Source organism: Paramormyrops kingsleyae, chromosome 21, assembly GCF_048594095.1.
Source record: "Paramormyrops kingsleyae isolate MSU_618 chromosome 21, PKINGS_0.4, whole genome shotgun sequence".
In the NCBI taxonomy this organism is placed as follows: Eukaryota; Metazoa; Chordata; class Actinopteri; order Osteoglossiformes; family Mormyridae; genus Paramormyrops; species Paramormyrops kingsleyae.
The window spans coordinates 10,010,611-10,035,745 of NC_132817.1; the positions used below are offsets into that span (position 1 = coordinate 10,010,611).

At 42.2% G+C, this 25,135-nt stretch overlaps 1 protein-coding gene across 1 annotated transcript in view; it reads right to left on the bottom strand.

The window, feature by feature from the left end:
* LOC111847692 (zonadhesin) overlaps positions 1-24,355 on the bottom strand; it is a 150,106-nt gene extending 125,751 nt beyond the window's left edge. Inside the window, exon 1 of the mRNA XM_072704108.1 lies at positions 24,352-24,355. Coding sequence (XP_072560209.1) covers positions 24,352-24,355 — 4 coding nt within the window. The remainder of the gene's footprint in view (positions 1-24,351) is intronic.
* Positions 24,356-25,135: the final 780 nt, after the last annotated feature.

Sequence of the window (25,135 nt, forward strand, 5' to 3'; positions counted from 1 at the left end):
TAGGTGTTTTGATCAGTGACTGTTAGGAGGTGGGTGGCTTGGTGATTTGCACTCTTATTTCATACCTCCAGGTTTGTGGGTTCAAATCCCACTTCATGTTCATGTATCACCACCAAATACTCCCATTTCCTCCAGTGGTTTAAGGACGTTGTGAGGATTTTTGGCATATTTGGCACTAGTTAGTGGATGTTTGACCTCTGATGGTCTGTCACCCCACCTAGACTGTTCTATGTGGGATAAGCGTAAGACCCAGATCAGGATAAACAGCTGGAAATCAGGCATTGGTAGATGTTTAAGGTGCTATCAAGCCACTATCATCAGTATACAATGCGCTGCCATGGTAATAATGAAAAAACTGGGTCTGTGTGCATTAGTTATTACATGATTTAGTCCTATGCTATTATTAAATAGTACTCCCTCATTCGATCATACATTCTCAATGACTACCTGCCATTATAAATTAACCTTAATTGATTATCACTGTACACCACTGACATACTTTCAATGGCACAAAACGGATGCTTTTACGATACGTTCGATTTATTCCACCTGAAGCCCTTTGAGCAATGAATGTATACAGAAACAGCCACCGGTATGGAAGTAGACAGGAATTCAAAAAGGAAAACAGATGCAGGTATCGATTTCTTAGTCATGGTAGTCAGCTATAAATGGTTGCTTTTCTGAGAACAAATCAGCGTAGAATTTATTTTGCAAATGTTTAAATATGTTACAGCATATGGCTGTTTTATGCACTGGTTAAAGACCTTTCCTGAGTTACATCCAGGGATGAGCTGGTGATTCTGCGGACCTGCAGATAGTTTGGACCGTGTTTGATATGCTGCATATGCTGGAAGAGGGATCGTCTGCATGCTGATGATTCCCATAGCTATGTCACCCGAGTCCGTAAACTCTTTTTCCTAATATCCTGCCTCACAGAGTATTAATGGGGCGGTAAGCTGGCCTCACATGCTGTGTGTGTAGAGTTTGCATGATCTGTCTGTGATGTCTTGTCTCACATATGCTACGTCTGTAGAGTTTGCATGTTCTCCCTATGCTGCGTGGCCTCACATACAGTATGCTCAGTGAGAAGAGCTTGTATGTCTTCCCTGTGTTACATGGGTTCACACATGCTGTGTCTGTGAAGTTTGCATGTTCTTGTGGAGTTTGCATGTTCCCCCTGTGTTGCATGGCCTCACCCATACTGTGTGTGCGGAGTTTGCATGTTCTCCCTGTGTTGCATCCCATACTGTGTGTGTGGAGTTTGCATGCTCTCCCTGTGTTGCATCCCATACTGTGTGTGGAGTTTGCATGTTCTCCCCATGTTACATGGCCTCACCCATACTATGTGTGCGGAGTTTGCATGTTCTCCCTGTGTTACATGGGTTCACACATGCTGTGTGTGTGGCGATTGCATGTTCTCCCTATGTCACATGGGTTCACACATGCTGTGTGCGGAGTTTGCATGTTCTACCCGTGTTGTGTGGCTTTTCCCATACTGTGTGTGCAGAGTTTGCACGTTCTACCCGTGTTGCATGGGTTCACACTTGCTGTGTGTGGAGTTTGCATGTTCTCCCCGTGTTATGTGGCTTCTCCCAAACTGTGTGTGTGGAGTTTGCATGTTCTACCCGCGTCGTGTGGCTTTTCCCATACTGTGTGTGCGGAGTTTGCATGTTCTCCCTGTGTTTTGTGGCTTTTCCCATACTGTGTGTGTGGAGTTTGCATGTTCTCCCCATGTTACATAGGTTCGCACATGCTGTGTGTGTGGAGTTTGCATGTTCTCCCTGTGTTACATGGGTTCAGACATGCTGTGTGTGTGGAGTTTGCATGTTCTCCCTTTGTTACATGGGTTCAGACATGCTGTGTGTGTGGAGTTTGCATGTTCTCCCTGTGTTACATGGGTTCAGACATGCTGTGTGTGTGGAGTTTGCATGTTCTCCCCATGTTGCGTGGCATCACCCATTCTCTGGGTGCTCTAATTTCCTTCCGAGGTGTGAATTTAGTTGAACTGGGACCTATAATTCTCTCATGAGAGATTATTTTTGTGATTGTATGCATGTGAACATGTCTGTGTGCTTCTGTGCCCTACTGAAATCCCATCCAGGGTGCCGTCAACCTATGTCTCCTGGGATAGGTTCACTGCCCTGCTTGATGGACAGGCTATCCATCCATCCATCCATACATACATATATACATACATACATGCATCTGTTGATGAGAAACCTACAGGAATAATAACAGTAACAGAAGGATAATTCAAACATGGTCCCTAACCCCCCACCCAGCCCCATAATGTCCAGCTGTAGAGGGAAGGGAAAAGCAGAGTGAAGCAGGGAGGGAGCACACCATCAAAGCTGAAATGAAAGATCGATTGCGACGGATCTCAGCTTCAAAGGGGAATGAGAAGGATGTGGCTGCGAGCCAGTTTGGGAGGGGGTGGTGCCTGGATAATGCAGTGATTAATATATATAATCCTGGGTTACACTGCCGGGGTTTCCGTGATGAAGTATAAGCGGTAATAGAAAATGGATGGATACATGGATGGATGGATGGATGGATATTAGCTATGCTATGTAGATTTGCTCTAAAAAAAAAAAAATCCAGCTGACAAAAAGCCAGATAAAATTATCATAACACATAATATGTTTCCTGCTGTGTGGGCTGGATAGTCAGTATCACGTCGGCGTCCGTCATCTAACTGTTAGGGTCTCTCTGCTTCTTCAGTAAAGATTAGCTAGATGTGCTCCGTAAGTCCGTCTGAAGGATTTGCTGTGGCGGCTGTTTGCCGGCTCTGCAAGCAGCACGGAGAGCCCAGATTTCCTCCAGACGCAGCCTCGATTTATGCAGACGGGCAATCAGTAGCCAAAGTGTCTTACTCACAGAAGTGCTGACGCTTCACCCAAAACATTCCTTTCATCATGACGAGCTGGAAAGCCATTTTTAATGTTGTGTTTTTGGGGATTTTTATCTTAATTTCCAGAAAATTGTGACAGGTTGGCATCATGTCCTGGGCTTTTCCCAAGCTTGTGCCCGGAATAGGCTTTGGACCCCTGTGACCCTGCACAGGAAAAATTGGTGAAAGAAAATGAATGAATGAATGAATGAATGAATGAATGACTTCCAGTAGTGTAGTTCGTTCTTGCTTTGTCTTCCCTATCTGGTCTAGGACTCAGGTGTTCGGGATGTTCTTGTTCTTGTAAATGAGTTTATCTACACTCATATCAAATAAGCAAGCATCCGTCAAAACCATGAGCAGGGAGAGGGTAAACATGACATGCGTGTGGCCCCACCAGTGGGGGGCAGGCAGAGTTGCTTCAGTAGACCTGTTTCCTGTTTGCTATGTTTTGGGTTGTGTAAACCAGCCCAGTAACAAATGGGTAGGGTGTAGATATTTTGGGAAGAGGTGAGGTTGGGAGTCAAGCCCCTTGACTTGTAACTAATTCTGTGGAATATAAAGTAGGTTCCCAGTACAGGCAAGCCCCAGGTTACGAATGAGTTTTGCTCCCTAAGTCTGTCTTTAAGAGGAATTTGTAGGTAAGTCTGAAAATAATAATAATAATTATTATTATTATTATAATAATAATAACTACCTCTCCTGGAGCCGACACCTTATCGTGGTGGAGGGGTTTGCGTGTTCCAATGATCCCAGGAGCTAAGTTGCCGGGGGCTTTATGCCCCTGGTAGGGTCACCCAAGGCAAACAGGTCCTGGGTGAGGAACCAGACGAAGTGCGGCTCACAAGACCCCAATGAAGAAAAAAATAATGGAACCATGGTTTCCCTTGCCAAGCCTGGGGGTGGGGCTCGATGGCGAGCGCCTGGTGGCCAGGCCTGTACTCATAGGGCATGGTCGGGCACAGCCTACCTGTTTACACTTGAATGCACTATTAAAACAACCCCATTCCACCAGCGAGTTCTTGTGTGCTGAGGGTCTGTGTTGCCATGTGAAGACGCCAGCATATCACCTGCCCTCATTTAGTGTCGCACCCTGGGGTCACATGATTGCGTTTACAGTCTTGACATGACTGATTCTCACAGAGAGTTATGACAGGAAATTTTGGCTGGTCACTGGAATTGGCATGGTGATTTCAGGGGATTTCAGGCTGTGGGTTTGCCCTCATTAGGCTTATTTTGATGGCTGCCGTGGTGAACGAAAATGAGTGTCACTTCATTGATAAGGATGGTTCTCTGTGGTTCTGCATTTTTACATTATTAGATTTCTCTGTTTTGTGTTGTTTTTTGTTTGCTTGTCTAGGATTCTACTCTCCAATTTCAGTGTTTTGTTTCTACTTTATAAATTTTTATGCAAACTCCTTTAATGTCTTTAATGTAATGTAATGTAATGTTGTCCTGCCTTGTGTGAGTCTTTGGCTGTTTAACATACCACAGCATAACACATAGTATATTGGATTTGGTAACCGCTGTACTTTTCAGTGTTTTTTGTATAAATTCTGTATCTAAAAAGAAGCATCCTTCCTCTGGGGGTACTTTTGAATATGTAACAGCTGAAATATGTCATTTTGTTTGTAAATCGTTTGTGCCAGTTTAAATAGCTGATGCGTTTATCAACCCGTCAAACTATGTCATGAGACAAATGTCGTCATTTAAGGAAAAAAAGATGAAAACGTGGAAAAGGCTCAAAAGTCCTAGTTACATTCCCCCATCACGTCTTTTTTTACCCCCTTGCATCTTTCGCATTCTGATAATGAATCTTTTGTTCCCCTTCATTGTTTCAGTGGCACGTGGCCCATTGTGGGGACGGGAGGGTGTCTGTGTGTTGGGAACGAGTGAGAGGCACAGGGGAGGAGGTGTGAGGAGGGAAGCCCAGCCCCCTTCCTCATTCCCAGCAGCCCACAAAATGCATATCTGCAGTCCTCGGTCTCCTTATGCAGACTGACAGCCAGAGATGTAATCAGGGACTGGCCTGATGGGTTAACCCAATTGGGGCATCTGTGAACTGGGGCTTTGTCGAGCATCTAAGTTTCAGCGCTGATGGACATCTGTGGAAGGCCAATGACAGGATCCCATGCCTTAGGTACTGTCCATAATGCATACACTCACACTGCACAGTGCCACTAACAGGCCTCCAGTGCAATGTGCAGTCTCAAAGATGCATTCTCGCAGTCTGCTCTGTCGGGTCATATGCTGCTACAAATTTCACAGCCCCAGTCAATGTAGACTCCCTGTGCTGTCCTCACAGTGCCAATGAAATGCCACACTGTGCAGTGCCAGTAGCAGACTACCATACACCATGTAGTGCCAATGTCATGTTACCATGCAGCGTGCAATGCCAGTGACAGATCACCACACACTGTGCAATGCCAGTGACATGCTACCACAGAGTGTGCAGTGCTAGTGTCATGCTACCACACACCTTGCAGTGCCAGTGACCACATACCATTCAGTTCCAGTGAGAGGCGACTACACACCGTGCAGTGCCAGTGCCATGCTACCACACAACATGGCGTGCTAGTGACATGCTACCCCACACCATGCAGTCCTAATGACATACTAGCACTCAGCGTGTAATGCTAGTGTCATGCTACCCCACACAGCGCCTGTGACACATCCCAATGACCTGCATAGTCCAGACACTAACTCAGACTTCATATATATCACAGCACCACAAACGGTTACTATGCTCGCCATCTTTGTTTCCCCCAAAACATACTTTCATGTGATAGGAATTTCTATGTGCTGAAGTCTCTCTCTCGCTTTCTCTCTCTGTCAATGGTGCTTTTTTCTTATAGAGCTGACAAATGCCTTGCTTATGAGAGGTGATTCTTGGAGAGCTCTCCTGCTAATGTGTCGACTGTGCGTTAACGTCATGCAGGCGCAGTAGAACGCGCTGCAGCCACAGGTAGTCTTGTGTGGACGTTTGTTGGGCATTTGTGCACAGCATGTACACTGTAGAGCTACAACTCTTCTCGGCACGTACGATGTGGGATCTCAGGGTAATTTGTACAGCAAAACAATCTGACACAAATAATTACAAGGCGCTGTTTTCGCTTGTCCTTTTCGATTTTAATGAAGTTTTCAGATTTTCAGGCTGCTCTGTGCTCAACAAGGGAAATTTACATGATAGGCACATGACATATAAAAATTAAACACCATATAAATTATACATGAACTGTAATATGTTGCTATAAATCTGAGGGTTTGAGGGAAAAAGGAGTGACAAATTCCATAACAAAATATTTGTAATGTTTATTTTTATTGGGCCATTCGGGATAAGAGTCAATAAATATGCATGCACATTAGCTTGTAGTGCTTGAAGTCTTTGTATTCCTGCAGATTGCTATTGAAATGAAAGAGTGACTATGTATATAGAGTGTGAACTTTCAGGTATTTACATTCGCAATGAGTAAATGGTGCAGGAATTACCTCAATTTTTATGCATCATCCTCCAGTGTGCGAGGAACCAAAGTAATTGGACGGTCAGCTCAATAGTAGGAATGGTGAAGAAATAGCTTTCTCCAGCTATTAAGCAGATCACAAGCACTCTTCCGGATGTGGGTGTTGTCAGTGGAAATGGCTAGTCTGTGCTCATTGATGACATCACTGCTAATGGTCGCAGCCGAGTGAACGTGGTACCAAACAGAATTGTAAAGTATGCTGACATCAAACTCTTTGGGCAACACTTACCATTTAGCAAGACAATGACCCTAGCAGGTAACCATAGTGATGAAAGAATATTCAAGTTCACAAGTGTTCTTGATTGGTCAACTCCGTCAACTGACCTCAATTCAATGAAGCATCCCTATCACAGCCCCCAAAACATGCAAAAACTGAAGATAGTGGCAATACAGGTAAGACAGAGCATCACCATGGACGTGTGAATAATGATTATGGGTCACAGACTGCAGACCTTGCAAGGTAATTTCAGCTTATGTTCATTTGTCCACTAAAATTGGGGGATGACATGTAAAAAATAATTCTGTTCCTGTACTGTTTACCCAATATTAATGTAAACATCTTTGAATTTGAAAGTTTTCACTTTAAAGTCATAGTCACTGTTTTATTTCGAAAACAACCTGCAGGAGTACAGCGTGATACCAGAGGAGTTACTGTGCAAATTTGTTTGGTCTGCAATGTGTTGAAGGGAAGGAATACAGCGTAGAAAACATCAGTTATTAAAAAGGACTCTTTGAATATTGAGCCAACTGAATTTATGGGAAAAGTATGAAATCTCAGCGTTTGCACTATTGGACTAGCAGCAAATCGACTTTTCACAGCCTAGTTTTAGTGCAGTTATACAAGAATGGTGAGTAGGCATGAAATGCTTGCAGTGCTGAGTAACACTTTACTTATAGCACCCATGTATAATGCATTATAATGCATTCATAAAGTATTAAGCGCTTGGCTGTAACTTATAGAAAGGCATAACACATTATAGGCACATTACTGTAATTATGTATCATGAATGCTCTATGAAGCTCTCATCTATAATGCAGTATAAATACAGTACCTTGATAACGCATTATAATGTTTAGTAATACTTTATGAATGCTTTAGGTAGTGTTACCCTGGGCTGTTTAGTCTGTTAGACTTAGTAATACTGAATTTGAGCATTACTCAAAAAGATAAAAAAAAAATGCAAAATGTTTAAATAGTACTTCACATACAAAGTACGATAAATAATGTTATTTACCATGCACAACAATGCACTGTATAGTAATTTATATGCAGCGAAACTGCAGAACTTCAGCATGTCCAGAATCCATTCATCTATCTTCAACTGCTTATTCAAAATACCACAAACAAAGACTTTGAGGCAAAATTACCAAACAGTTAGATATAGGAAAATGGGAGATCCTATCACCATTTTATCTTTGACTGAATAATTTTCTTAGTAGAGAAATAATAGCCTCTTTTTTCTTTGCGATGTTGCCAATCTACCTTTGCAGCTCTTCACACTCTGAGTCGTCGCTGTCTTTATCTTGTCTGTATTTTACTCTCTTCTCCTGCCCTCAACATACCTCGGTATCTTGCTTATGGTCTCTGATGCTCGACTTGGGTTGATGACAAAAAAAGAGAACTTTTTAAATGTTTTTTTCATACTTTAGGATTGGAACAGAAAACACTGAACTGTGTACAGTATATCTCACCGGCTGGGGTTTGGTTCTGAGGGTTAGGACCCTGCGAGGACCTAGAAGGTTGTGGGCTCAATCCCTGGGTCAGCAGAGTGATGTCACCTTTGGGCCCTTGAGCAAGGCCTTTACCCCCCAATAGCTTCAGCGACTGGCTGAGCTTCCCTTCTCAACAGCACATCACTTTGGATGAAAGCATCTGCTCGGTAAATAATGTATATAAATACAGTGGTACCTCGGTTCTCGAACTTAATCCGTTCCAGACTCCAGATCGAATCCTAAAAAGTTCGAGTTCTGATCGAAATAAGAAATAATGGAAAACCAATTAATTGGTTCCCGGCCCCCCAAAATTATACCTAAATATACATATATATATATATACATTAAGCATTTAAACACAAAATGATCAGGATAAAACGAGAGCATTTTTTTTTTAATGGCTTCCAAAACGATAAAGATCTTATCCCAACATTACCCCTGTCCTGACCCCATCGTCCGCTCCTTCCGTGTGCCACGCCCCCTCGTTAACCTCGTGTGGGATCCCCATGTGATCAGCTGTTTCTGGTTGTTGCCATTAGTCCTCTGTATTAAGTCCGCGTTTCAGTTTGTTTCCCCAGTCCGGTCACTGGGTGCGTTCGACTTGCTTACAGCGCTGGCTTAAAGCAACGCATTCTGATCCTGACGCAATGCATTACGGTAAGATGCATTGCGACCTCGCACCCCGCTGCACAAACTGGAACCGCCTCTGTGACGACACACCTTTGCCCTTAATGGCTGAACAATTTAGTTACACGCATAACGTTTGTATCCCAGGCAGTTCCGATGCGTAATCTGCTATTTCCCCCAAATATCACGTAAAGCAGTGAGAACTGGTTTTCAGTTAATTTACCTGGTAAAATAAAGTTTAAATAAATTACATAAATGCTCTAATAGTACATGTAACTTAGTGGTTTATTTATTATTAGTTACTGCAATGTTGCGCTGCTTTATTTGGTTAATCGTCCAGTCTGTGAAGAAGGCATTCAAGTAAGAATTGCATTGTAGTATGACTCATTTCCTGGGGCATACAATTTATATTAGGTCAGCGTTCACGGTTCGACTTCTGGTATTCAGATCGAGTTCTAGGTCAAACTGGTTTGTTCGACTTTAAAGATATTCGTGTTCTACTGAGTTCGAGAACCGAGGTATCACTGTATATCAATGTGCCAGACAATGCAAATGTGCTTCATCTGGTTTCTTATATACTATATAGATTATATATTATTTCAAGACAGATTAAAATAATAAAATAAAACTCTTCATTTGTTCCCACTAAAGACTGTCACAATTTTGTGAATACTTAAAGGCAAAAAATTGCAATACATCACTTAATTATGCATAATTCTTTTACCCAATTATTTTTTACAAATGAAAAAAGATTAAATTCATTCTCACATTAATCACAATAATTTATACCCAGTGCAGCCTCTATAGTTTCTATTAATGTAACAGCTGTATATCTTTTCATAGGTGTCCTTGGTACTGCTCTTTAAAAATATCTGGGATTCAGCAGACTTTTGACTGCATGGAAATGGGTATGAACTGTCTGTTGAGAACAATATGTTCTGCAAACGATGCTCTAGCCCATGTAAAAAGAAAATTCATCCTACTAGAAAACAAATATTTTTTTACCCAGATACAGATTTTGATTTATATGTATATATGCTTTGTTTGTGTGTGCAGAATATGAAGTTCAATTAAATTATTATAATGTTATTAAGTTAATTATTGGTTATTCAACTCTAATTATGAGAATTTAATAAGCTTCCTACAGTAGGTAAGTGGCTAGGAATTCTCAGAATATACTTTAGCACATACTGTATAAGCAGGCAAAGTGTCCAGTACCTCATTGTGATGTGAATGGGGTAATAGACAGCAGCTGTGAATGATCATGTTTGGTCTCCATTTAGCTTCTATACACACCACTGACGTAGGTATCCTTTTTCTGACTATAAGTCGGTATTTTTTTCTTTGCAGTGCAGACCTCGGACATTCACGAGGTTAGGTTTTAGAACCAGTCGCAAAGGATTCGCGGATGTTTGGTAGTGTCACTAAAAATGGTAATCTCCTTATTTCTATAGTTTAAACCTGGGGTGGCCAATCTTATCCGTAAAGGGCCGGTGTGTATGCAGGTTTTTGGGATAACCTGTAGGTCAGCTGTTCAAACCCAGGTGTGAGGACTCTTCAGCCAATCAGTCCTCTAATTAGTAATCTAATTAGGGAGTTGCAGCGAAAACCCACATACACACCGGCCCTTTGCGGATAAGATTGGCCACCCCTGGTTTAAACCCTAAATATGACCCCAGTCATACTCCCAAAACACTTTAACTTCATTTAAAAGTTACCTTAATACATTACCTTAAAGTAAAAACAAATGTTTGATGTAAAAATAGAGTACAGTATCACTTAACGGATATTTGTCACACTAGCGCATTTACAGTATAGTATACTAATGTTACTCCTACTAATTCATAAAACACGGCATTGGCTGCATTCACAGTAAGGTAAAGTGAGTAAACAAGCGGGACTGTAAACTTAGACAGAAGTCATATACATAACCATGGTACAATTTAATACGTAAAGGAAATATGTACTGTAGGTTCAGGTATTCAATCAATTAAAATTTATGTAAAGACGTACAGAAATAAATTGTAAAAATACTATGTGTGCTCTAACCATGAAAAGGAGATAGAGAACAAAAAATACACACATTAAAATGTCTAACGAAAAACAGTAGAATGAAACTTTCGCGGATCTGTGAATTCAGGAGTCACAAAGCACGAATGCACGAGGGCTGGCTGTATACGTTCATTCCTGCATTTCAGGCCTGCAACACATTCCAAAAAAACTGGGACAGTAAAGAATTTGTTACTCTGTAATGTTGCCATTCCTTCTCACAATACTCAAGTTGTTTTGGCACTGAGGATACCAAGCAAAAGTGTTTCAGGTGTCCCATTCTTCCTGCAAAAATGTTACATAGAGATTCTTTATTAATAGTTTGAATGATTTATATGCGATAGTGACCTAGTATCGCAAGGTTCCAAAGTGTAATTAGAAGACCAGACTACACCACCTAAGGCCCTGCCCCTTAAGATGTATGATTACCGTTATCCTCAGGGTTCCCCCAGGCACAGCTACGTCGCATAAAATGACAGAGACAGAGACTTGTATCCCAGTACTGAGCAATGTTTATTAACACAAAACCTTTAAAAGAATATAAACAAATTCACAGAATATTAAAACATGGCTAAAACCACTAGGTCAGAAGCCAGGAGGCAGGTTCAGTTACAAAACCCAGAGTACTGGCAGTCCAATTCTATATGCAAACCAAAACCAATATGCAAGCCAGTGAGAGAGTGGTTACCTGGAGGAAAAAAGGAAGAGAGTCCAACACAGCAAACCACAGCATAGGGTGAGTGGTCATTGATTCACACCTTGGTCACTCCATGCAGTGCAGAAAAGGCCACACCACACACCCCCAAGGCACCAGCACCACGTTCTCTGGCTCTGTAGATGGAAAGAGGATAAAGGCTAAATACCCTCAGAACACACCAGTTAGACCAGCCAGTACTCACAGGCTAAACTTAGTAATTGCCACTCACTTGTTCACAACAACCACAAAAAGATAAACCACCACAGCACCTTATCACAAACAGAAAAGGAAACAAAAATAAAACAGGAAAAACAGCAATGGCAACTCCTGCAGACATTTGCACCCAATTAATACCATAGCCACAATACACATGAATTTATAATTATGTGCACAATGTATACACATGCATCCTACCTGGGCTTCAGTATAAACCCAGACACACACCCCTTCCACCTGGCACCAAGTCTAAAAGGAATTGGTTGTTATTACAAGCAAAACACACGTCGCCACACCATCCAAACATCATAACTCCATACCTTGCACTGCAGCCCGACACAGGCGAACCAGCAGTTCACAACAATCCCTGTCAATTAAAGAAATGCCAAAGGAACACCAGACCATGCCCCCTACCACGGGCTTCCCACGGCTTTTATCCTCACCGATGCCAACCCGTATAATTGAAAGCAGACACAGCTGTGCAATGTCAGAAACTTGATTACGGAGGCTACCATCGTGACCGGGTAAACAAACAATCTACCTCCGCAACGTAACCCCACACAATACAGGAGGCTTGAACTTGCGGAACACTACCATAGTAACCCTACAAACCAGTCGCCCATATAGTGCAGCCCAACACGTGACCTGTGAGTGACGTAGCCCACGTCACTCACCGGTTACACATTGTATGTGATGAAATAGTTGAAAATAAAGTGTCATGACGGGCCAGTTGGATTTAAAAAGTTGCTTTGATGTAATGTGTAAACTTTTATCTGAAATTAACTGAGTATTCAGTGTGAATATGACTTATTTTACTCACTGGTAAAGGATTATTTAAAAATAAGGTTTTAAAATGATTTTTTTTTCCTGTTCCCGAGTATTGGTGGCAGGGTTACACCAAGCAGAGCACTTATCAAAAAAATCTCATATAATCACGTCTTTGATGTCTGAGATGATCCATTTTTCTGATGGTTCATTACCCATTTCTTAAAATTCTTAACAGAAAATTACAAAATCCTCCAATTCTGGAATGAACCACATGGAATGAACCAATCACTCAATCAATATCATCTCTTAAATTTAGTATTTGAAACAATATCCATAATTTTGTTGCCAACATAAAAGTTATCTAAACACTAGTGTATGCATAACAAAATGTCATCAGTATATGAACAGTTATTATTGTGAAAATGTGTAGCTAGAAAGCCCTGTCAGCTTAAGTGGGAGTCTCTTATATACCTTGTAAGCAACTTTAGCATTATTTCATTTTCAAAACTTTGTTTAACATGTGATGCATCTGTACTGTAACAAAGAGGTCACAGGTATGTACTGGTATGGATTGATGATAAGAATGTGCTTTTTTGTTTACTGCACACTCTTAGAGTCATCTGTTGATTTTGCATACAGTATGTGTCAAGGTCAGCGCCCGTCCATCCCTGTCCTATGTGTTTGGTCCCCGTTTGGCCAGCAGGTGTTGCTGGCCATTCTGTTCCCTCTGTCTTCATACTAGTTTCTAGTGTTTTTCCCTTCTTCTCTGGGCTGCCACACAGCTCAATGGGTTGAATGGGTGGTACCAAGGCTCTAACCTTGCAGTCTTGGGTTAGAGGTCAGCCTTGCTTGTTTTGTTTATTGGGTTTCAGTTTTGTTTATCCGATTTGTCTCTAGTTTAATTCTGTTCTGCTTGTGTTTGTGTCCCTAGTCCCCCCTAGTGTTAGCCTTCAGTTGTATGTCAAGATTCCTTATTTCCAAGTATGTAGTTTGTTTCCTAGTTTAGGCATGTTCAAGTTCCCTAGTTTCTGTGCTCTACTTGGATTCCCTAGTCCTGCTCCCTAGTTGTGTTTAGTCATGATTTCTATAGTTTGTTTATGTGTTTTTTTCATGTATTTGTTCTGATCCACCATGGTTCTGTTATTTTGAGTTCTTCACCAATGTTATTATTTTAATTCAATACACCCTTGTTTGTCTCTGAGCCGCAAGTGGATCGTCACCTTTTCCCGCCCGCACCATGCCCCATCACTGTAACAATACGAACATCTCTGCTACGGTTCCATTCCACCCATCCATCCATCATATTCCACCCACTTTTCCTGTATAGCAGGGCAGACAGTTCTGGAGCCTATCCCAGAACACTGGGTACACCCTGGACGGCATATCCAGTTCCATCCCAAGTTGTTTTAAGCATCCCACTCTGTATCCTCCCTGTACATGCACGGTATGTCGTGACATTTAAGATATTTTCTCTGTGACTAAATGACCTTTTTACTCAAACCAGACTGGTCTGGTGAGTTTTCAGTTGAAGGTTTGATGAGATAATAGCCTCAGTCTGTGCATTTACCAGAATAATAACTTTGGGGCTTCATGCGGCCTGTACTATTTTGGGCCATCTCACATCACAGTGAACAAAACTGTTTTGTCCAAGGAAATTGCATTTCAACTTCTCTTAAAAGACTTTCAGCAACTGAACACATTTTATGTTAAATACCTCATGCAAACATTACTTCAGTCTTTCACTTCAGACCTAATATTGCAGCAGTTACAGGTCATAATTAATGCTTCTTTTACATCACATAGGAGATTCTTCTAAGCCACAAGGCCAGAAACCAGACCAGAGAGAGGCAGAATCTTCCAACTGGCCCCAGACACTTCTCTAACACTCACACTGCTATTACTGATTTCGAAGTCCTTCACTGCATCTTCTACACACAAACATTACAGTAACCATTAACTCTAACAGGCATTAGACTGGTCAGTATACTTTGCTACAGTACAGCAATCAGAAACAAGTCTGCTTGGTGCTGAAAGCCCGCTCTCCTGCAGTGTTCCTCTACTGCTCTTCCTGAACCTACAGTACCTGGGTTGGCTCACATGGAGAAACAGAACAATAGCTTGTGGAGCCCAGTGTGGCTGCACAGTAAACTGAAGACATTAAACTGATACAGCCATCCATCCATCCATCCATCCATCCATCCATCCATCCATCACTTATCCACATCACAAGTACAGCAGTCAAAGCAGAGATATGTTCAGACTTCCCCCTCCACAGCCACCCCCTCCAGCTCCTCCAGGTGAATACAAAGGCATGTCCAGGGTCTGCCCTGCAATCTCCACCTGATTGGACATGCCCGAAACACCTCCCCAAGGTGGTATCCTACATCAATTCCTAAACCATCTCAGCTGGCTCCTTTCAATGCTGAGGAGCAGTGGCCCTACTTTGTACCCTTCCCAAATGTCAAAGCACCTCAACCTATCCCGTGAAAGAATATCATTTCCACTGCTTGTATATGTGATCTCATTCAATTGGTCAATACCCAGATTGATGACCATAGATGAGGGTAGGAATGTAGATCAACCGGTTAATCAAAAGCTTCACCTTTTGACTCAGTTTGACTTTCTTTATCATGACAGACCGGTACAACGCCTGCATGACTGCTGAGGCTGCACCGATCCGCCTGTCAATGTCCTGCTCCTTTTTCCTCCTCACTCGTAAAAATTACCTCAAGATAATTAAACTCCTCCACTTGTGGCAGTAACTTATCCCCAACCAGGAGGCAGCAAGCCCCTCTTTCCCAGTTGAGAACTATGGCCTCAGATTTGGAGGTGCTGGAGATCCTTACCCTCATCTACAATCACACACACAGCAGCAAACCACCCAAGTGCATGCTGGAGGTCACAGGTCAGTGAAGCTAACAGAACCACATCTTCTGCAAAAAGCAAAGATGCAATCCTGAGGTCACTGAACTGGACACTCTCCACCCCCTGGCAGTGACAGTCAGGCAGAATCCGCACTGGCAGTGTTCATTTAGCAGAATTGCAGGGGCTCAAGACAATGTTGCATTTGGGAGCTAGGAAACAAAGACTTAAAAATACTGGGTAAGAGGTAATAAATGAGGAACAGGTGCAAGTGCTTGACTAATTAAACGATCCAATCGGTAGTTATAGCCAGGCCCAAAACAAAGGTACAGGGCAACAGTGAGCCAGAACACCACTAGGGTGTAGCAGAAACAGGAGAAATACTGACATGAATGTGCCATTTTCTGTGCCTCCATTGTTGATGTTTCCAGTGCCTGTCGTGGCAGCAACTCTTGAACCTGGTGGTGGACACCAGCGGTAAAGGGAGCCATCAGGGCATTCTGAGCTTAGTTAATATGTGGGACTCTGGATGCAGCTGACAGGTACCAGCAGGCCAGGTGGAATTCCATTTTGGCAGTTAAGGAAGCAAAAACTCGAGTCTGGGAGGAGTTTGATGTGTCATTGAAAATGATTTTTGTCATCCTTGAACATCCTTGATTCTGGAAAACTGTCAGCCGACTTGGGAGTGGGAAACAGGGCTCCTCCCGTGCTGTTTACAGCAGGGATGGTTTACTGTTGTGCACAACTGATGATGCAGTTGGAACAGTGGAATAAATAATTTAAGGACCTCCTGAATCCCACTGACATGCCTTGCTTAGAATAAGTAGAGTCGCGGGACTTGGGGGAGGATTCGGCCATTGCTGGGGTTGGGGTCACTGAAGTAGTCAAAAAAGTCTTCGGTGGTAAGATTCACCTTGAGTTCCAGAAAGCTCCTGATGTTACTGGGCTGTCTTGGTTGACACACCTCTTCACCATTGTGTGGGTGTTGGGGACAGTGTGTTTGGATTGGCAGACTGCGGTAATGGTTCCAATGTTTAAGAAAGGGGTCTGGAGGATGTGTTCCAGCTTCGGGGGGGATCACATTTCTCAGACTCCCTGGGAAAGTTTATGCTGGGGTACTGGAAAGGAGGGTCTGTCCATTGGTTGAACCTCAGATCTATGAGAAGTAATGTGGATTCCACCCCGATCTAGGAACATTGGACCAACACTTCACCCTCATAAGGATACTGGAGGATTCGTGGAAGTTTGCCCAACCAGTCTACATGTGTTTTGTGGGCTTGGAGGAGGCATTCGACCATGTCCCTCGTGGGGGTCCTGTGAGGGGTGCTTTGAAAGAATAGGGTGCTGGACCCGCTGCTATGGGCCATTAGGTCCCTGTATAACCAGAGCGAGAGTGTGATTTGCATTGCCGGTATTAAGTCAAAACTAACATTTAGCTAAATAATGCAGGAAAGGACCATGATTCTGTGAAAACAATCACAAAATTGTTATATACTTTCATATCTAATAATAGTTATTGACCACTTAATGGCAATTTATAATGCACTATAGATTTCTTCATAATGCATTACAATGGTCAATATAAGCTATTATAATGCATTATCAAAGTATGTATAGGGAATTATAGATTCATAGAACATTCATAATGCATAATAAATGTGGCTATAATGAGTTATGCCTTTTTATAAACAGTTATAACCATGTGTTAAATACTTTATGAATGCATTATAATGCATTATACATGGGTGCTCTAAGTAAAGTGTTTCCACCGTATGTTTTATTTTTAAAAATAGAAGGAGCTACAGTATTGTGCTAAAAATTAAGTTTTTTGACAGGCAATAACAAATTACCTTTGTCACATGATTTTGTGAAAATGCGCTTTTATTAAGAACTAAAAACACAAGGGTTAATACCTTTCAAAACACTTGCTACACAATACATTATTACATGTATAAGACAGACTGCAAAATATGACGTATGTCAGGGGTGTCCAACTCCAGTCCTGGGGGGCCAGAGCCCTGTGTAGCTTAATTCTTTCCCTGTTCCACCATAAATGATTCAGCTCAAGAGCTGTGTGGTAATTAGCAAGGAGTTGAATCAGGTTGTTAAATGAGGGGAAACCCAAAAATGTGCAGGGCTCCGGCCCCCCAGGACTGGAGTTGGGCACCGCTGATGTATATTATAAACATAAAGATTCCAAATTGTTTATGTACATCCCATTGGTAGCTATTAATGAATAATAGGTCTGTCACATGTGGAGAGAAAGTTTGAGTCCAAAGCAGACTAAACGACTCATTTATTTTAAAAGAAGTATAAAAATTGAAAATGATCCATGAGAAAGGGGCCCCTACGCTTTACCAGCATTATAATCACAATAGTACAGTCTGCATACCACAGAAAATCAAAGTAATTTATATAGTCTACATACACTGCAAACTAAGGTCATACTTTGCATATGCAAATAAAAAAATCTCTTTAATGCATTCTAATTAGATTTCTGTAAAATAATTGCACCACTTTTACCCTTTCTGGTTTTCAAAAGTCCTTAAAAACATTTTAAGACTGTCTAATTTGCCTTCTTTTTTGGATTGTCATTCCCCCAATAATTACCATTAAATACCCTGAAAATCACTTTAAAAATGTAAGATTCTGTGGATTAGTCCAGATTCAAGTTCCAGGGGGTGAGCAGGTAGATGCCCTCAAAGGGGGATGAAGCAGGCATCGTGTTGGCAGTTCAGGCCTCACCGCAGAACTTCTGCCAAATTGTTTTCATTTTCTTTAGTTTCAATCACATCGTTAGCCGTGTGGCACGGCTGTGCTGTATAATTTTAATCAAGTTTGCTTTCCCACTCAAGCCGTTGCTCAATGCCGCCTAATTAAGTCAAGACAGTGTTTTGTTTGCCTGATTAGGAGACTTCTGCTACAATTAGAATTTTTTTAAAACAGGTAATTTTCATCGGTTTTGTTCTTATTTGGAAGGAGGAGACAAATTAAACACAGACAAGTAAAAAGCATCATTAACGCCAATTTTTCTCTTTCTTTTTTATCTGTTAATGTACACCCTGGGTGAAATGTTAAGTTCTTCATCTGTGTGATTGTTTCTGTCTATATGATAGTATTTACATTATTATCATACGTATTGACATGAGGTACGTAAAGTGTAAGGATGCAAACACATGGAGCGAAAACTGCAGAAAATGTATAACACAGCACACATAGTGCAAATAATTTGCAGGGTGCAGGATGAATAAATGAATAGAAAAATATAAATTAAGTGAACAATGTGCACATCTGTGAGGTGTCTGCATCAGTCACCCCCGTCCCCTCATTGTCCCTGTGTGTGTGTGGATGGGTCACTCCTACACTGGGCTTTAGTAGCTGAAATGTGCACAAGCATCATTTCTCTCCCCAAAAAACCTCCAAATCAGTGGTGACACAACGCGTCACTCTTCAAGGCCGCTGACAAAGTGGCCAGATTAAGCCTTTGTCCTGCTGCTACCGGGCAGAAATAACTGAGATCTCTGAGTGGCGCCTCGCAAAATAACCTTTCTTTGGCCATTTTATTCAAAAGACTGCCTTTGTGACAGATTAATAAGGTATATTGTCTTTGATTTTATAACTTTTTTGTTATGTTAATGAGACGGCATTCGCGAAAGTAGCGTGTAATAAATGCTGGAGAAAACAAATACTCTCAGAGAAAGACATCATAAAATTAGGAATTTAAATCCTGAAGGGGGTGTCTTGCACAAAATGACTTCCCCAGTGTTGCTTTTAACACCAACACAATTCAGTTTCATCATCAAATGTACAGTGAGTGATTTCCTGAAGGAAAGCCACACAGAAACAATGTATATGCATTTTTTTAGCAGTGACTTTTATCCAAAGTGAGGTGAATTCAGAGAGCGAGGTCAGACAGTCCCTGGAGGAGTTAAGGGTCTCATTGTTGTGTGATGAAATGTAAATGACACAAGTCAGGTAGATGACGCTGGTCTCCATCTCATGTCGATCCACAGCCATGCTTGAGATAAGCTCCCACGAAAGGCAAATATATAGATGTGCTCTTCATTACTCAGTACACAGTGATTTTTTTTCAGTAATATGCACCGAAAAGCACTCAGTTATCATACTTGACAAAAAAAAATTGAATCTAATTTATATTTCAGCCTCTGTCAACATTGCAAACAGAAGGTCATGGCAGCATTTAAAAATGTGTACAAGAAAATATATTTTTGGTACATGTAGAAAGATAAATGGTTCTTAGTGTGTGTGCGTTTGCGTGCATGTGAGTGTTTTGAAGTCCCTGGAGTCCTTGAAAAGGAAATATGTGACGTGCTGACAATAAGAGCCCAGGCTGCTGTTGCATATGCATAGCTGCCCCCTTCTCCACTGAATGGAGGCAAGAGGCCATCCTGAATAATGGAGGTGCAGCTGGCCCCCACACCTTCAGTGCTGCAAAGCGAGGACACGGCGACGTCACGTCCTCGGCGCTAACGCCAGCCGCACCGGTCCGGAGCACAGCGACTGCCTGACCGCGTGGACCATGTGACAGACGTGCCGTAAATCCCTGGGAACTAATGTTTGCTCCTCTATTAGACCTCGGCGTTAATCCTGCTGCCCGTCTCACTCTGAAACGTGATGAGCAGGCATGCAGCACCCGGCAAGCAGACAATGGAGCAGAGCGGCCGGCGTCAGCGTGGTCCTCGTCACCCCCGGTGCCGCCCCCGCCGCTGCCATATGCTGTCCGGGGCCCCCGCTTTGAAGCCACGCCATTCATCATCAGGCTCATTAATCTCCACTCACGGCGTCTTCTGAAAGATAGACCAAGAAAGCGTGTAACCGGGGTGACGGTGGAAAGCCCCACACAGCAGAAATTTCCAGAATACCTGAAATGGTCTCGCGTGGAAAAACTTCCAAAAAAAATTCCCATTTAATTTCTTGTATCGACCCCATGACACATATATACCCTGATGGGGAGAATCGCGATGCAGAAGGGTCAACTGTACGTTCCAGTTATTAATAAAAGCTTGTTGTTAATTAAGTGCTATCCTTTGGCAGCATAACATGTCCTTAGGTTACTGACATCCCAGCCAAGGTGTACCCCAGTCTTCTGCTGCTCCGGGTCACTCGGGACCCTGACCAGGATATGCGGATGGATGGCAGGATGTGGAGCTTTGATTGACTTCAGTATCTAGGGAAAACCCACAAGGAATCAGGGGACAACAAATTTCACATACAAAAAGCTAGGGGTAGATTGAAATCACATACAGATCCCAAACAGATAAAGTAAAAATGCTACCCAGACAGATGACACCCACATTTAATTAAAAATACCATTAAACATGTACAAGAAGAACTCACATGTAAACTCATACCTACTGAGTTATATCTAGCATCCTATGACGTATACTGTAGTGAGGACTTGTGGTTTGGATGTATCACACTGATGCAAAATTATGAAACCATGTCATCATTTAAGGGTAAATGATTTTAATAGTTCTGTAAGGCTCCCCATTAAGCTGTATTAATTCAAAGTGACACATCCCCAAGTGATCTAAACATACTAGGAGCTAATTAAGAACGTCCGAGCGCTATGTTCTGGGATTTAGAGAGAGTATGCTTCTGACTCAACTGAAAGCATTTCTCTTTCACTAATAGGTGGATTCCAAACTGAATGCTGAAAATGAAGGGGGATTTTTTTTTAACTGTGTGCTTTGCTGAGCACAATCAACAACCCAAGGTTACTTTGTAGCCAATATGTGCTATCAATAATTCCTGATAAGGGAGTACATCAGAGGATGCATTCTGGGATGGTGGTCCAGCATGAACCAGTAACAGGACAGTAATGTGATCCTCTCTGTTCTATCAACACATCCTCCCAGCATCACCTGTACATGATTTTTCTGTCTTTCCTTTTCAGGAAACATCTTCCCTGCACCGTCTGCATTTTTGTTTGACAGTTGCAGGCAGGGAACTGCACTTACAAAGCTGAAAGTGTACCCAGGTCCCGTACCAGCCCTGCTTCAGTCTTGATGAGTCATGGAGACCAGCCAAAGATTATAATCGAGCTAGCCATTGGCTCCTTCGTAATTATAATTTACATCGATAAAGTTTTAATAGCGTGTCCGTAACAAAGAAGCCAAATTGATGATCGAGAACGAAACAGAGGACCATCCATTTTGGTTACATAAAAAGAACAAAACTGACATCCAGTATGTAATTACGGTTTGAGCGGCTTTCATTACCGAGACGGAGCACTGAATATTAAAATGCCATTTGAATGGTTTTCCCAGACCAAAATGTAATTTCAAATATCTTCTGTTCAACATGTAATTACCACCCCTCCCCTTTCTAACAAGGTAATATTGGTAAAGGCTACATTGGACCCCAAGGAAGCGGCAGGCCCCTCCAAAGGCTGCTGAGCTGGCAGTGGGTATGTTTTCTTTAATGAACACCCCCAATTCCTTCCCAGGCTTGTGGTCTCCTGGGGGGGGTCACCGGCCTCACGAAGAGACGCGTGGCTCCGCCGTATGATTTCTGTTTGCCAGCGGTGATGGGATTTGGGTTCCCTGCGTGGGCTGCGCGTGTCTCGAATGGGAAAAGCGTCCCAGGGGTAGGTAGTGTGGAAACAGTGAGGGGGGGTTGGGGTTGGGGTTCGTCTCTGAGTGCTGTTCACGGCAAGGGGGCAAAATCAGCGGAACGCAAACGGACATTCATACGTGTCCTTAATAGCTGCTGCAGCTGCTTGGGTTCATTAAGCTTAATGAGCCAGCTATCTTTGTTGTTATTTTTATTATTATAATTATTATTCTCCAGAAATAACTGCACCTGCCAGAAACCCTTTTGAAAACCTGAATCCGCCGAGCTTTGACCCTCCCAAAAAAACCCTTTGATGTCATGCAAAAGAGCTCCCACGTGCCACTTTCGGAAATGAATGTTTGTGTCCATGGATATAAGATGACTGTAATTTCCAAAAAAAATAAAAAAATCACAACACCTCTCAGTGAGATATCTGGAAATTTCACATCCTCAGAACATTCCAGCAGCGATGGGCATTTTGCTTAGGGGATGCAGTGTGTGGAAAAACATATGATGTTACCTGGGCAGCTAGTTAACTACGACCACGGGCATATAATAGGAAACACATGATGTTACCTGGACAACTGCAGGTTTAGAATAGGAAAGCCTCCACCTTTGAAAATGTATGCATGTTATTGGCCGAAAAGTACAATTACCTTCATCCATAGAATACATGGATACCTAAGACCCAATGACCCTGTACTATATTGGAACATGGATGGTCAGTTAGTCAAAAAACTAGTTTTTGTATTTCTGCACAGCCAATGAGCTTTGGCATTTCCACATCATCTGTTAATGGAAAGAATATAACCTATACAGTTTGTGCATCATTCAAAAATGTCAAACAGTAAGTCTACATTCAGGCATGTTACTGAGAAAGAGCTAACAGCAGCTAAAGTATCTTAGCATAACAGCATTTGTGGTATGTATTTGTGTGATGTATGGATGCAGAACTAGCTGAGATATACCTAACATCCAAATTTCAGCCAAAATAATCCCTCACAAATAAACCGGTACTTCAGTGATTGACAAACTAAAAAACTTGTATAAAGGGGATCCTGAGGTCTAACTTGCTAAAGTGCTACAAGGCCAGCTAACAAAATATTCGGGAGAATAATGAGTCCTGATTACAGTAATCAGTATGGATTTGAATGGACATGAGTCATTGACCTAACACAACACTATCATGCCTGAACTATGGTGGGTGGTTAGGTAAGCTGATGGCTTAAGGCCATGATGCCACTCCACCAAGTAACACGGGCTCTTATGAATCTTCCCCAAAAATGCCACCTGATCCAGGCTGATCCATTCTCAGAGCTAGTGTTAATACCTTAGCTAGTCCACCTGGGTTGAATCAGTATGTGTTTTGGAGTGGACCATCTGCACGAGTGGGTGTGATTGCGTACACAGCACCATCACTGAAACATATGAAGAGGAATCCCAGAAGCATAAGATCTCATTATGCCCCCTTGGCATGTTTTTGCAAGTAATCAAGCTGCCCCCATTCTGAGCTCACACCATTTGCCCTCTCTGTGTTTGCGTTACTGTCTTGCAGTTCCCTCTCCAGCTGCTGTCTCGCATGATCATCTTTATGTTTATGGATGAACTCCTCTGTGGTTTCCATCAGGTAGCCACCTCCTTGGGCACCTCAGGCTCGCAAGAGAGCATCAGCTAATATGTTTGTTTTCTGGTAAGCCGTGAATCTTAAGCATAAGTCAGGTATGATAGACAGTGCCTCTTCTCTGTGGGTGATAGAGTGTGAGTGATACAGTTTGTAGGCTTGGGAACTACCTTGAAATAAGACAAATTTAGTCAGTGACACGCAAAATACACTGGGGTCCCATAGGGTCACGCTGGCATTGCTCGCAATGTCAGGTGTGAATCGCGGGAGGACGTGCATGTTCTATGGAGGGCTGATGCGGAGGGATAAGTCCCTTTGCTCTGTTGAATCAGTTGAGGATTTTTAAGTTCGCTCTATATGAGTGAGAGAGGGTCCGAGAGAAATGATTCCACTCTTGAGGTGTTTGTTTAAGTTACTGTAGAGAGCAAACTCTTTTTTTTTGTCTTTGAATGTCATCCAGTTCACCTAAAATGGTACTGGTGAGGTTCTCTGCTCTGTCCGACAACCCTCAAAGATCAAGTTTTTCACGCTTGGCCTTGTGCAAAGTGTAAAATATGAACTATTGTGTTGTACAGTAAAGCCACCCAGTCTGCATGTTCAGCTATTGACATCTGTTTTTCAGTAGATGCACAGTAAAATGATTCGTGATGCCTTGTGTCTGACAACAATTTTTTTTATTCGGTAAAAAAGGCAGATAACTGCATTATATCTTTCTTCTTTGAATGATTTAAACCATGTACTGCGTCAAATACAGCATATATAAAACCCAAAGGGTCACATTCTGAAGTCACTGTTGAAATCCCTTCTTTCCCCATTACCTTAAAATAAACATAATTTTAGATAATGGAATGTTAAAATCTAAGACATGAACTCAGTTGGGGGACACCCTACATAATACAGCTCATACACACACTCATTAGGGAGACACCCTACATAATACAGCTCACACACACACTCATTAGGGAGACACCCTACATAATACAGCTCATACACACACTCATTAGGGAGACACCCTACATCACAGAGCTCATCCCACACTCATTTGGGAAACACCCTGCATCACATACTCATTTGGACTGGGCGAGAACATCATCATAATGTGCATATGGTACATGATTAACAACTAGCTGGTGAAATTAAGTAAGGGAAATGGAATACAGCATCACTTGTCATGAATAGCCTCTGGGGAATCAGTGTGACGCTGCTACAATGTGACTAACACATTCCTGAAAAACCATGCATTCACTAAAATTGAGTACTAACACACATATGCAATGGGAAAAATAGGGCAGGGCTATCAAAACGGTTCTCAAGGTCCGAGTACTTCTGATTTTCCAGCCTTTCTTTACCTGTGAGCCAGATGTGAAGCCTCTCGCCAGTAATTATTAACCTTGCTATCATGTTAGGGTCGGCACCGACTCGTTTGTAAGTTTAAAGTGCATAAAAGCACCATATAAATTTGTATACTGCATCAAGGCTTTTTGGACTTTGTCAGGAACCTCTATTTAAACAAAATAAAAGAAATAATAATTTTTTTTCACTAAATTATAAATGCTCTGGTCAAGATTATATCCGCTCTGGTGTTGCAGTCGGCA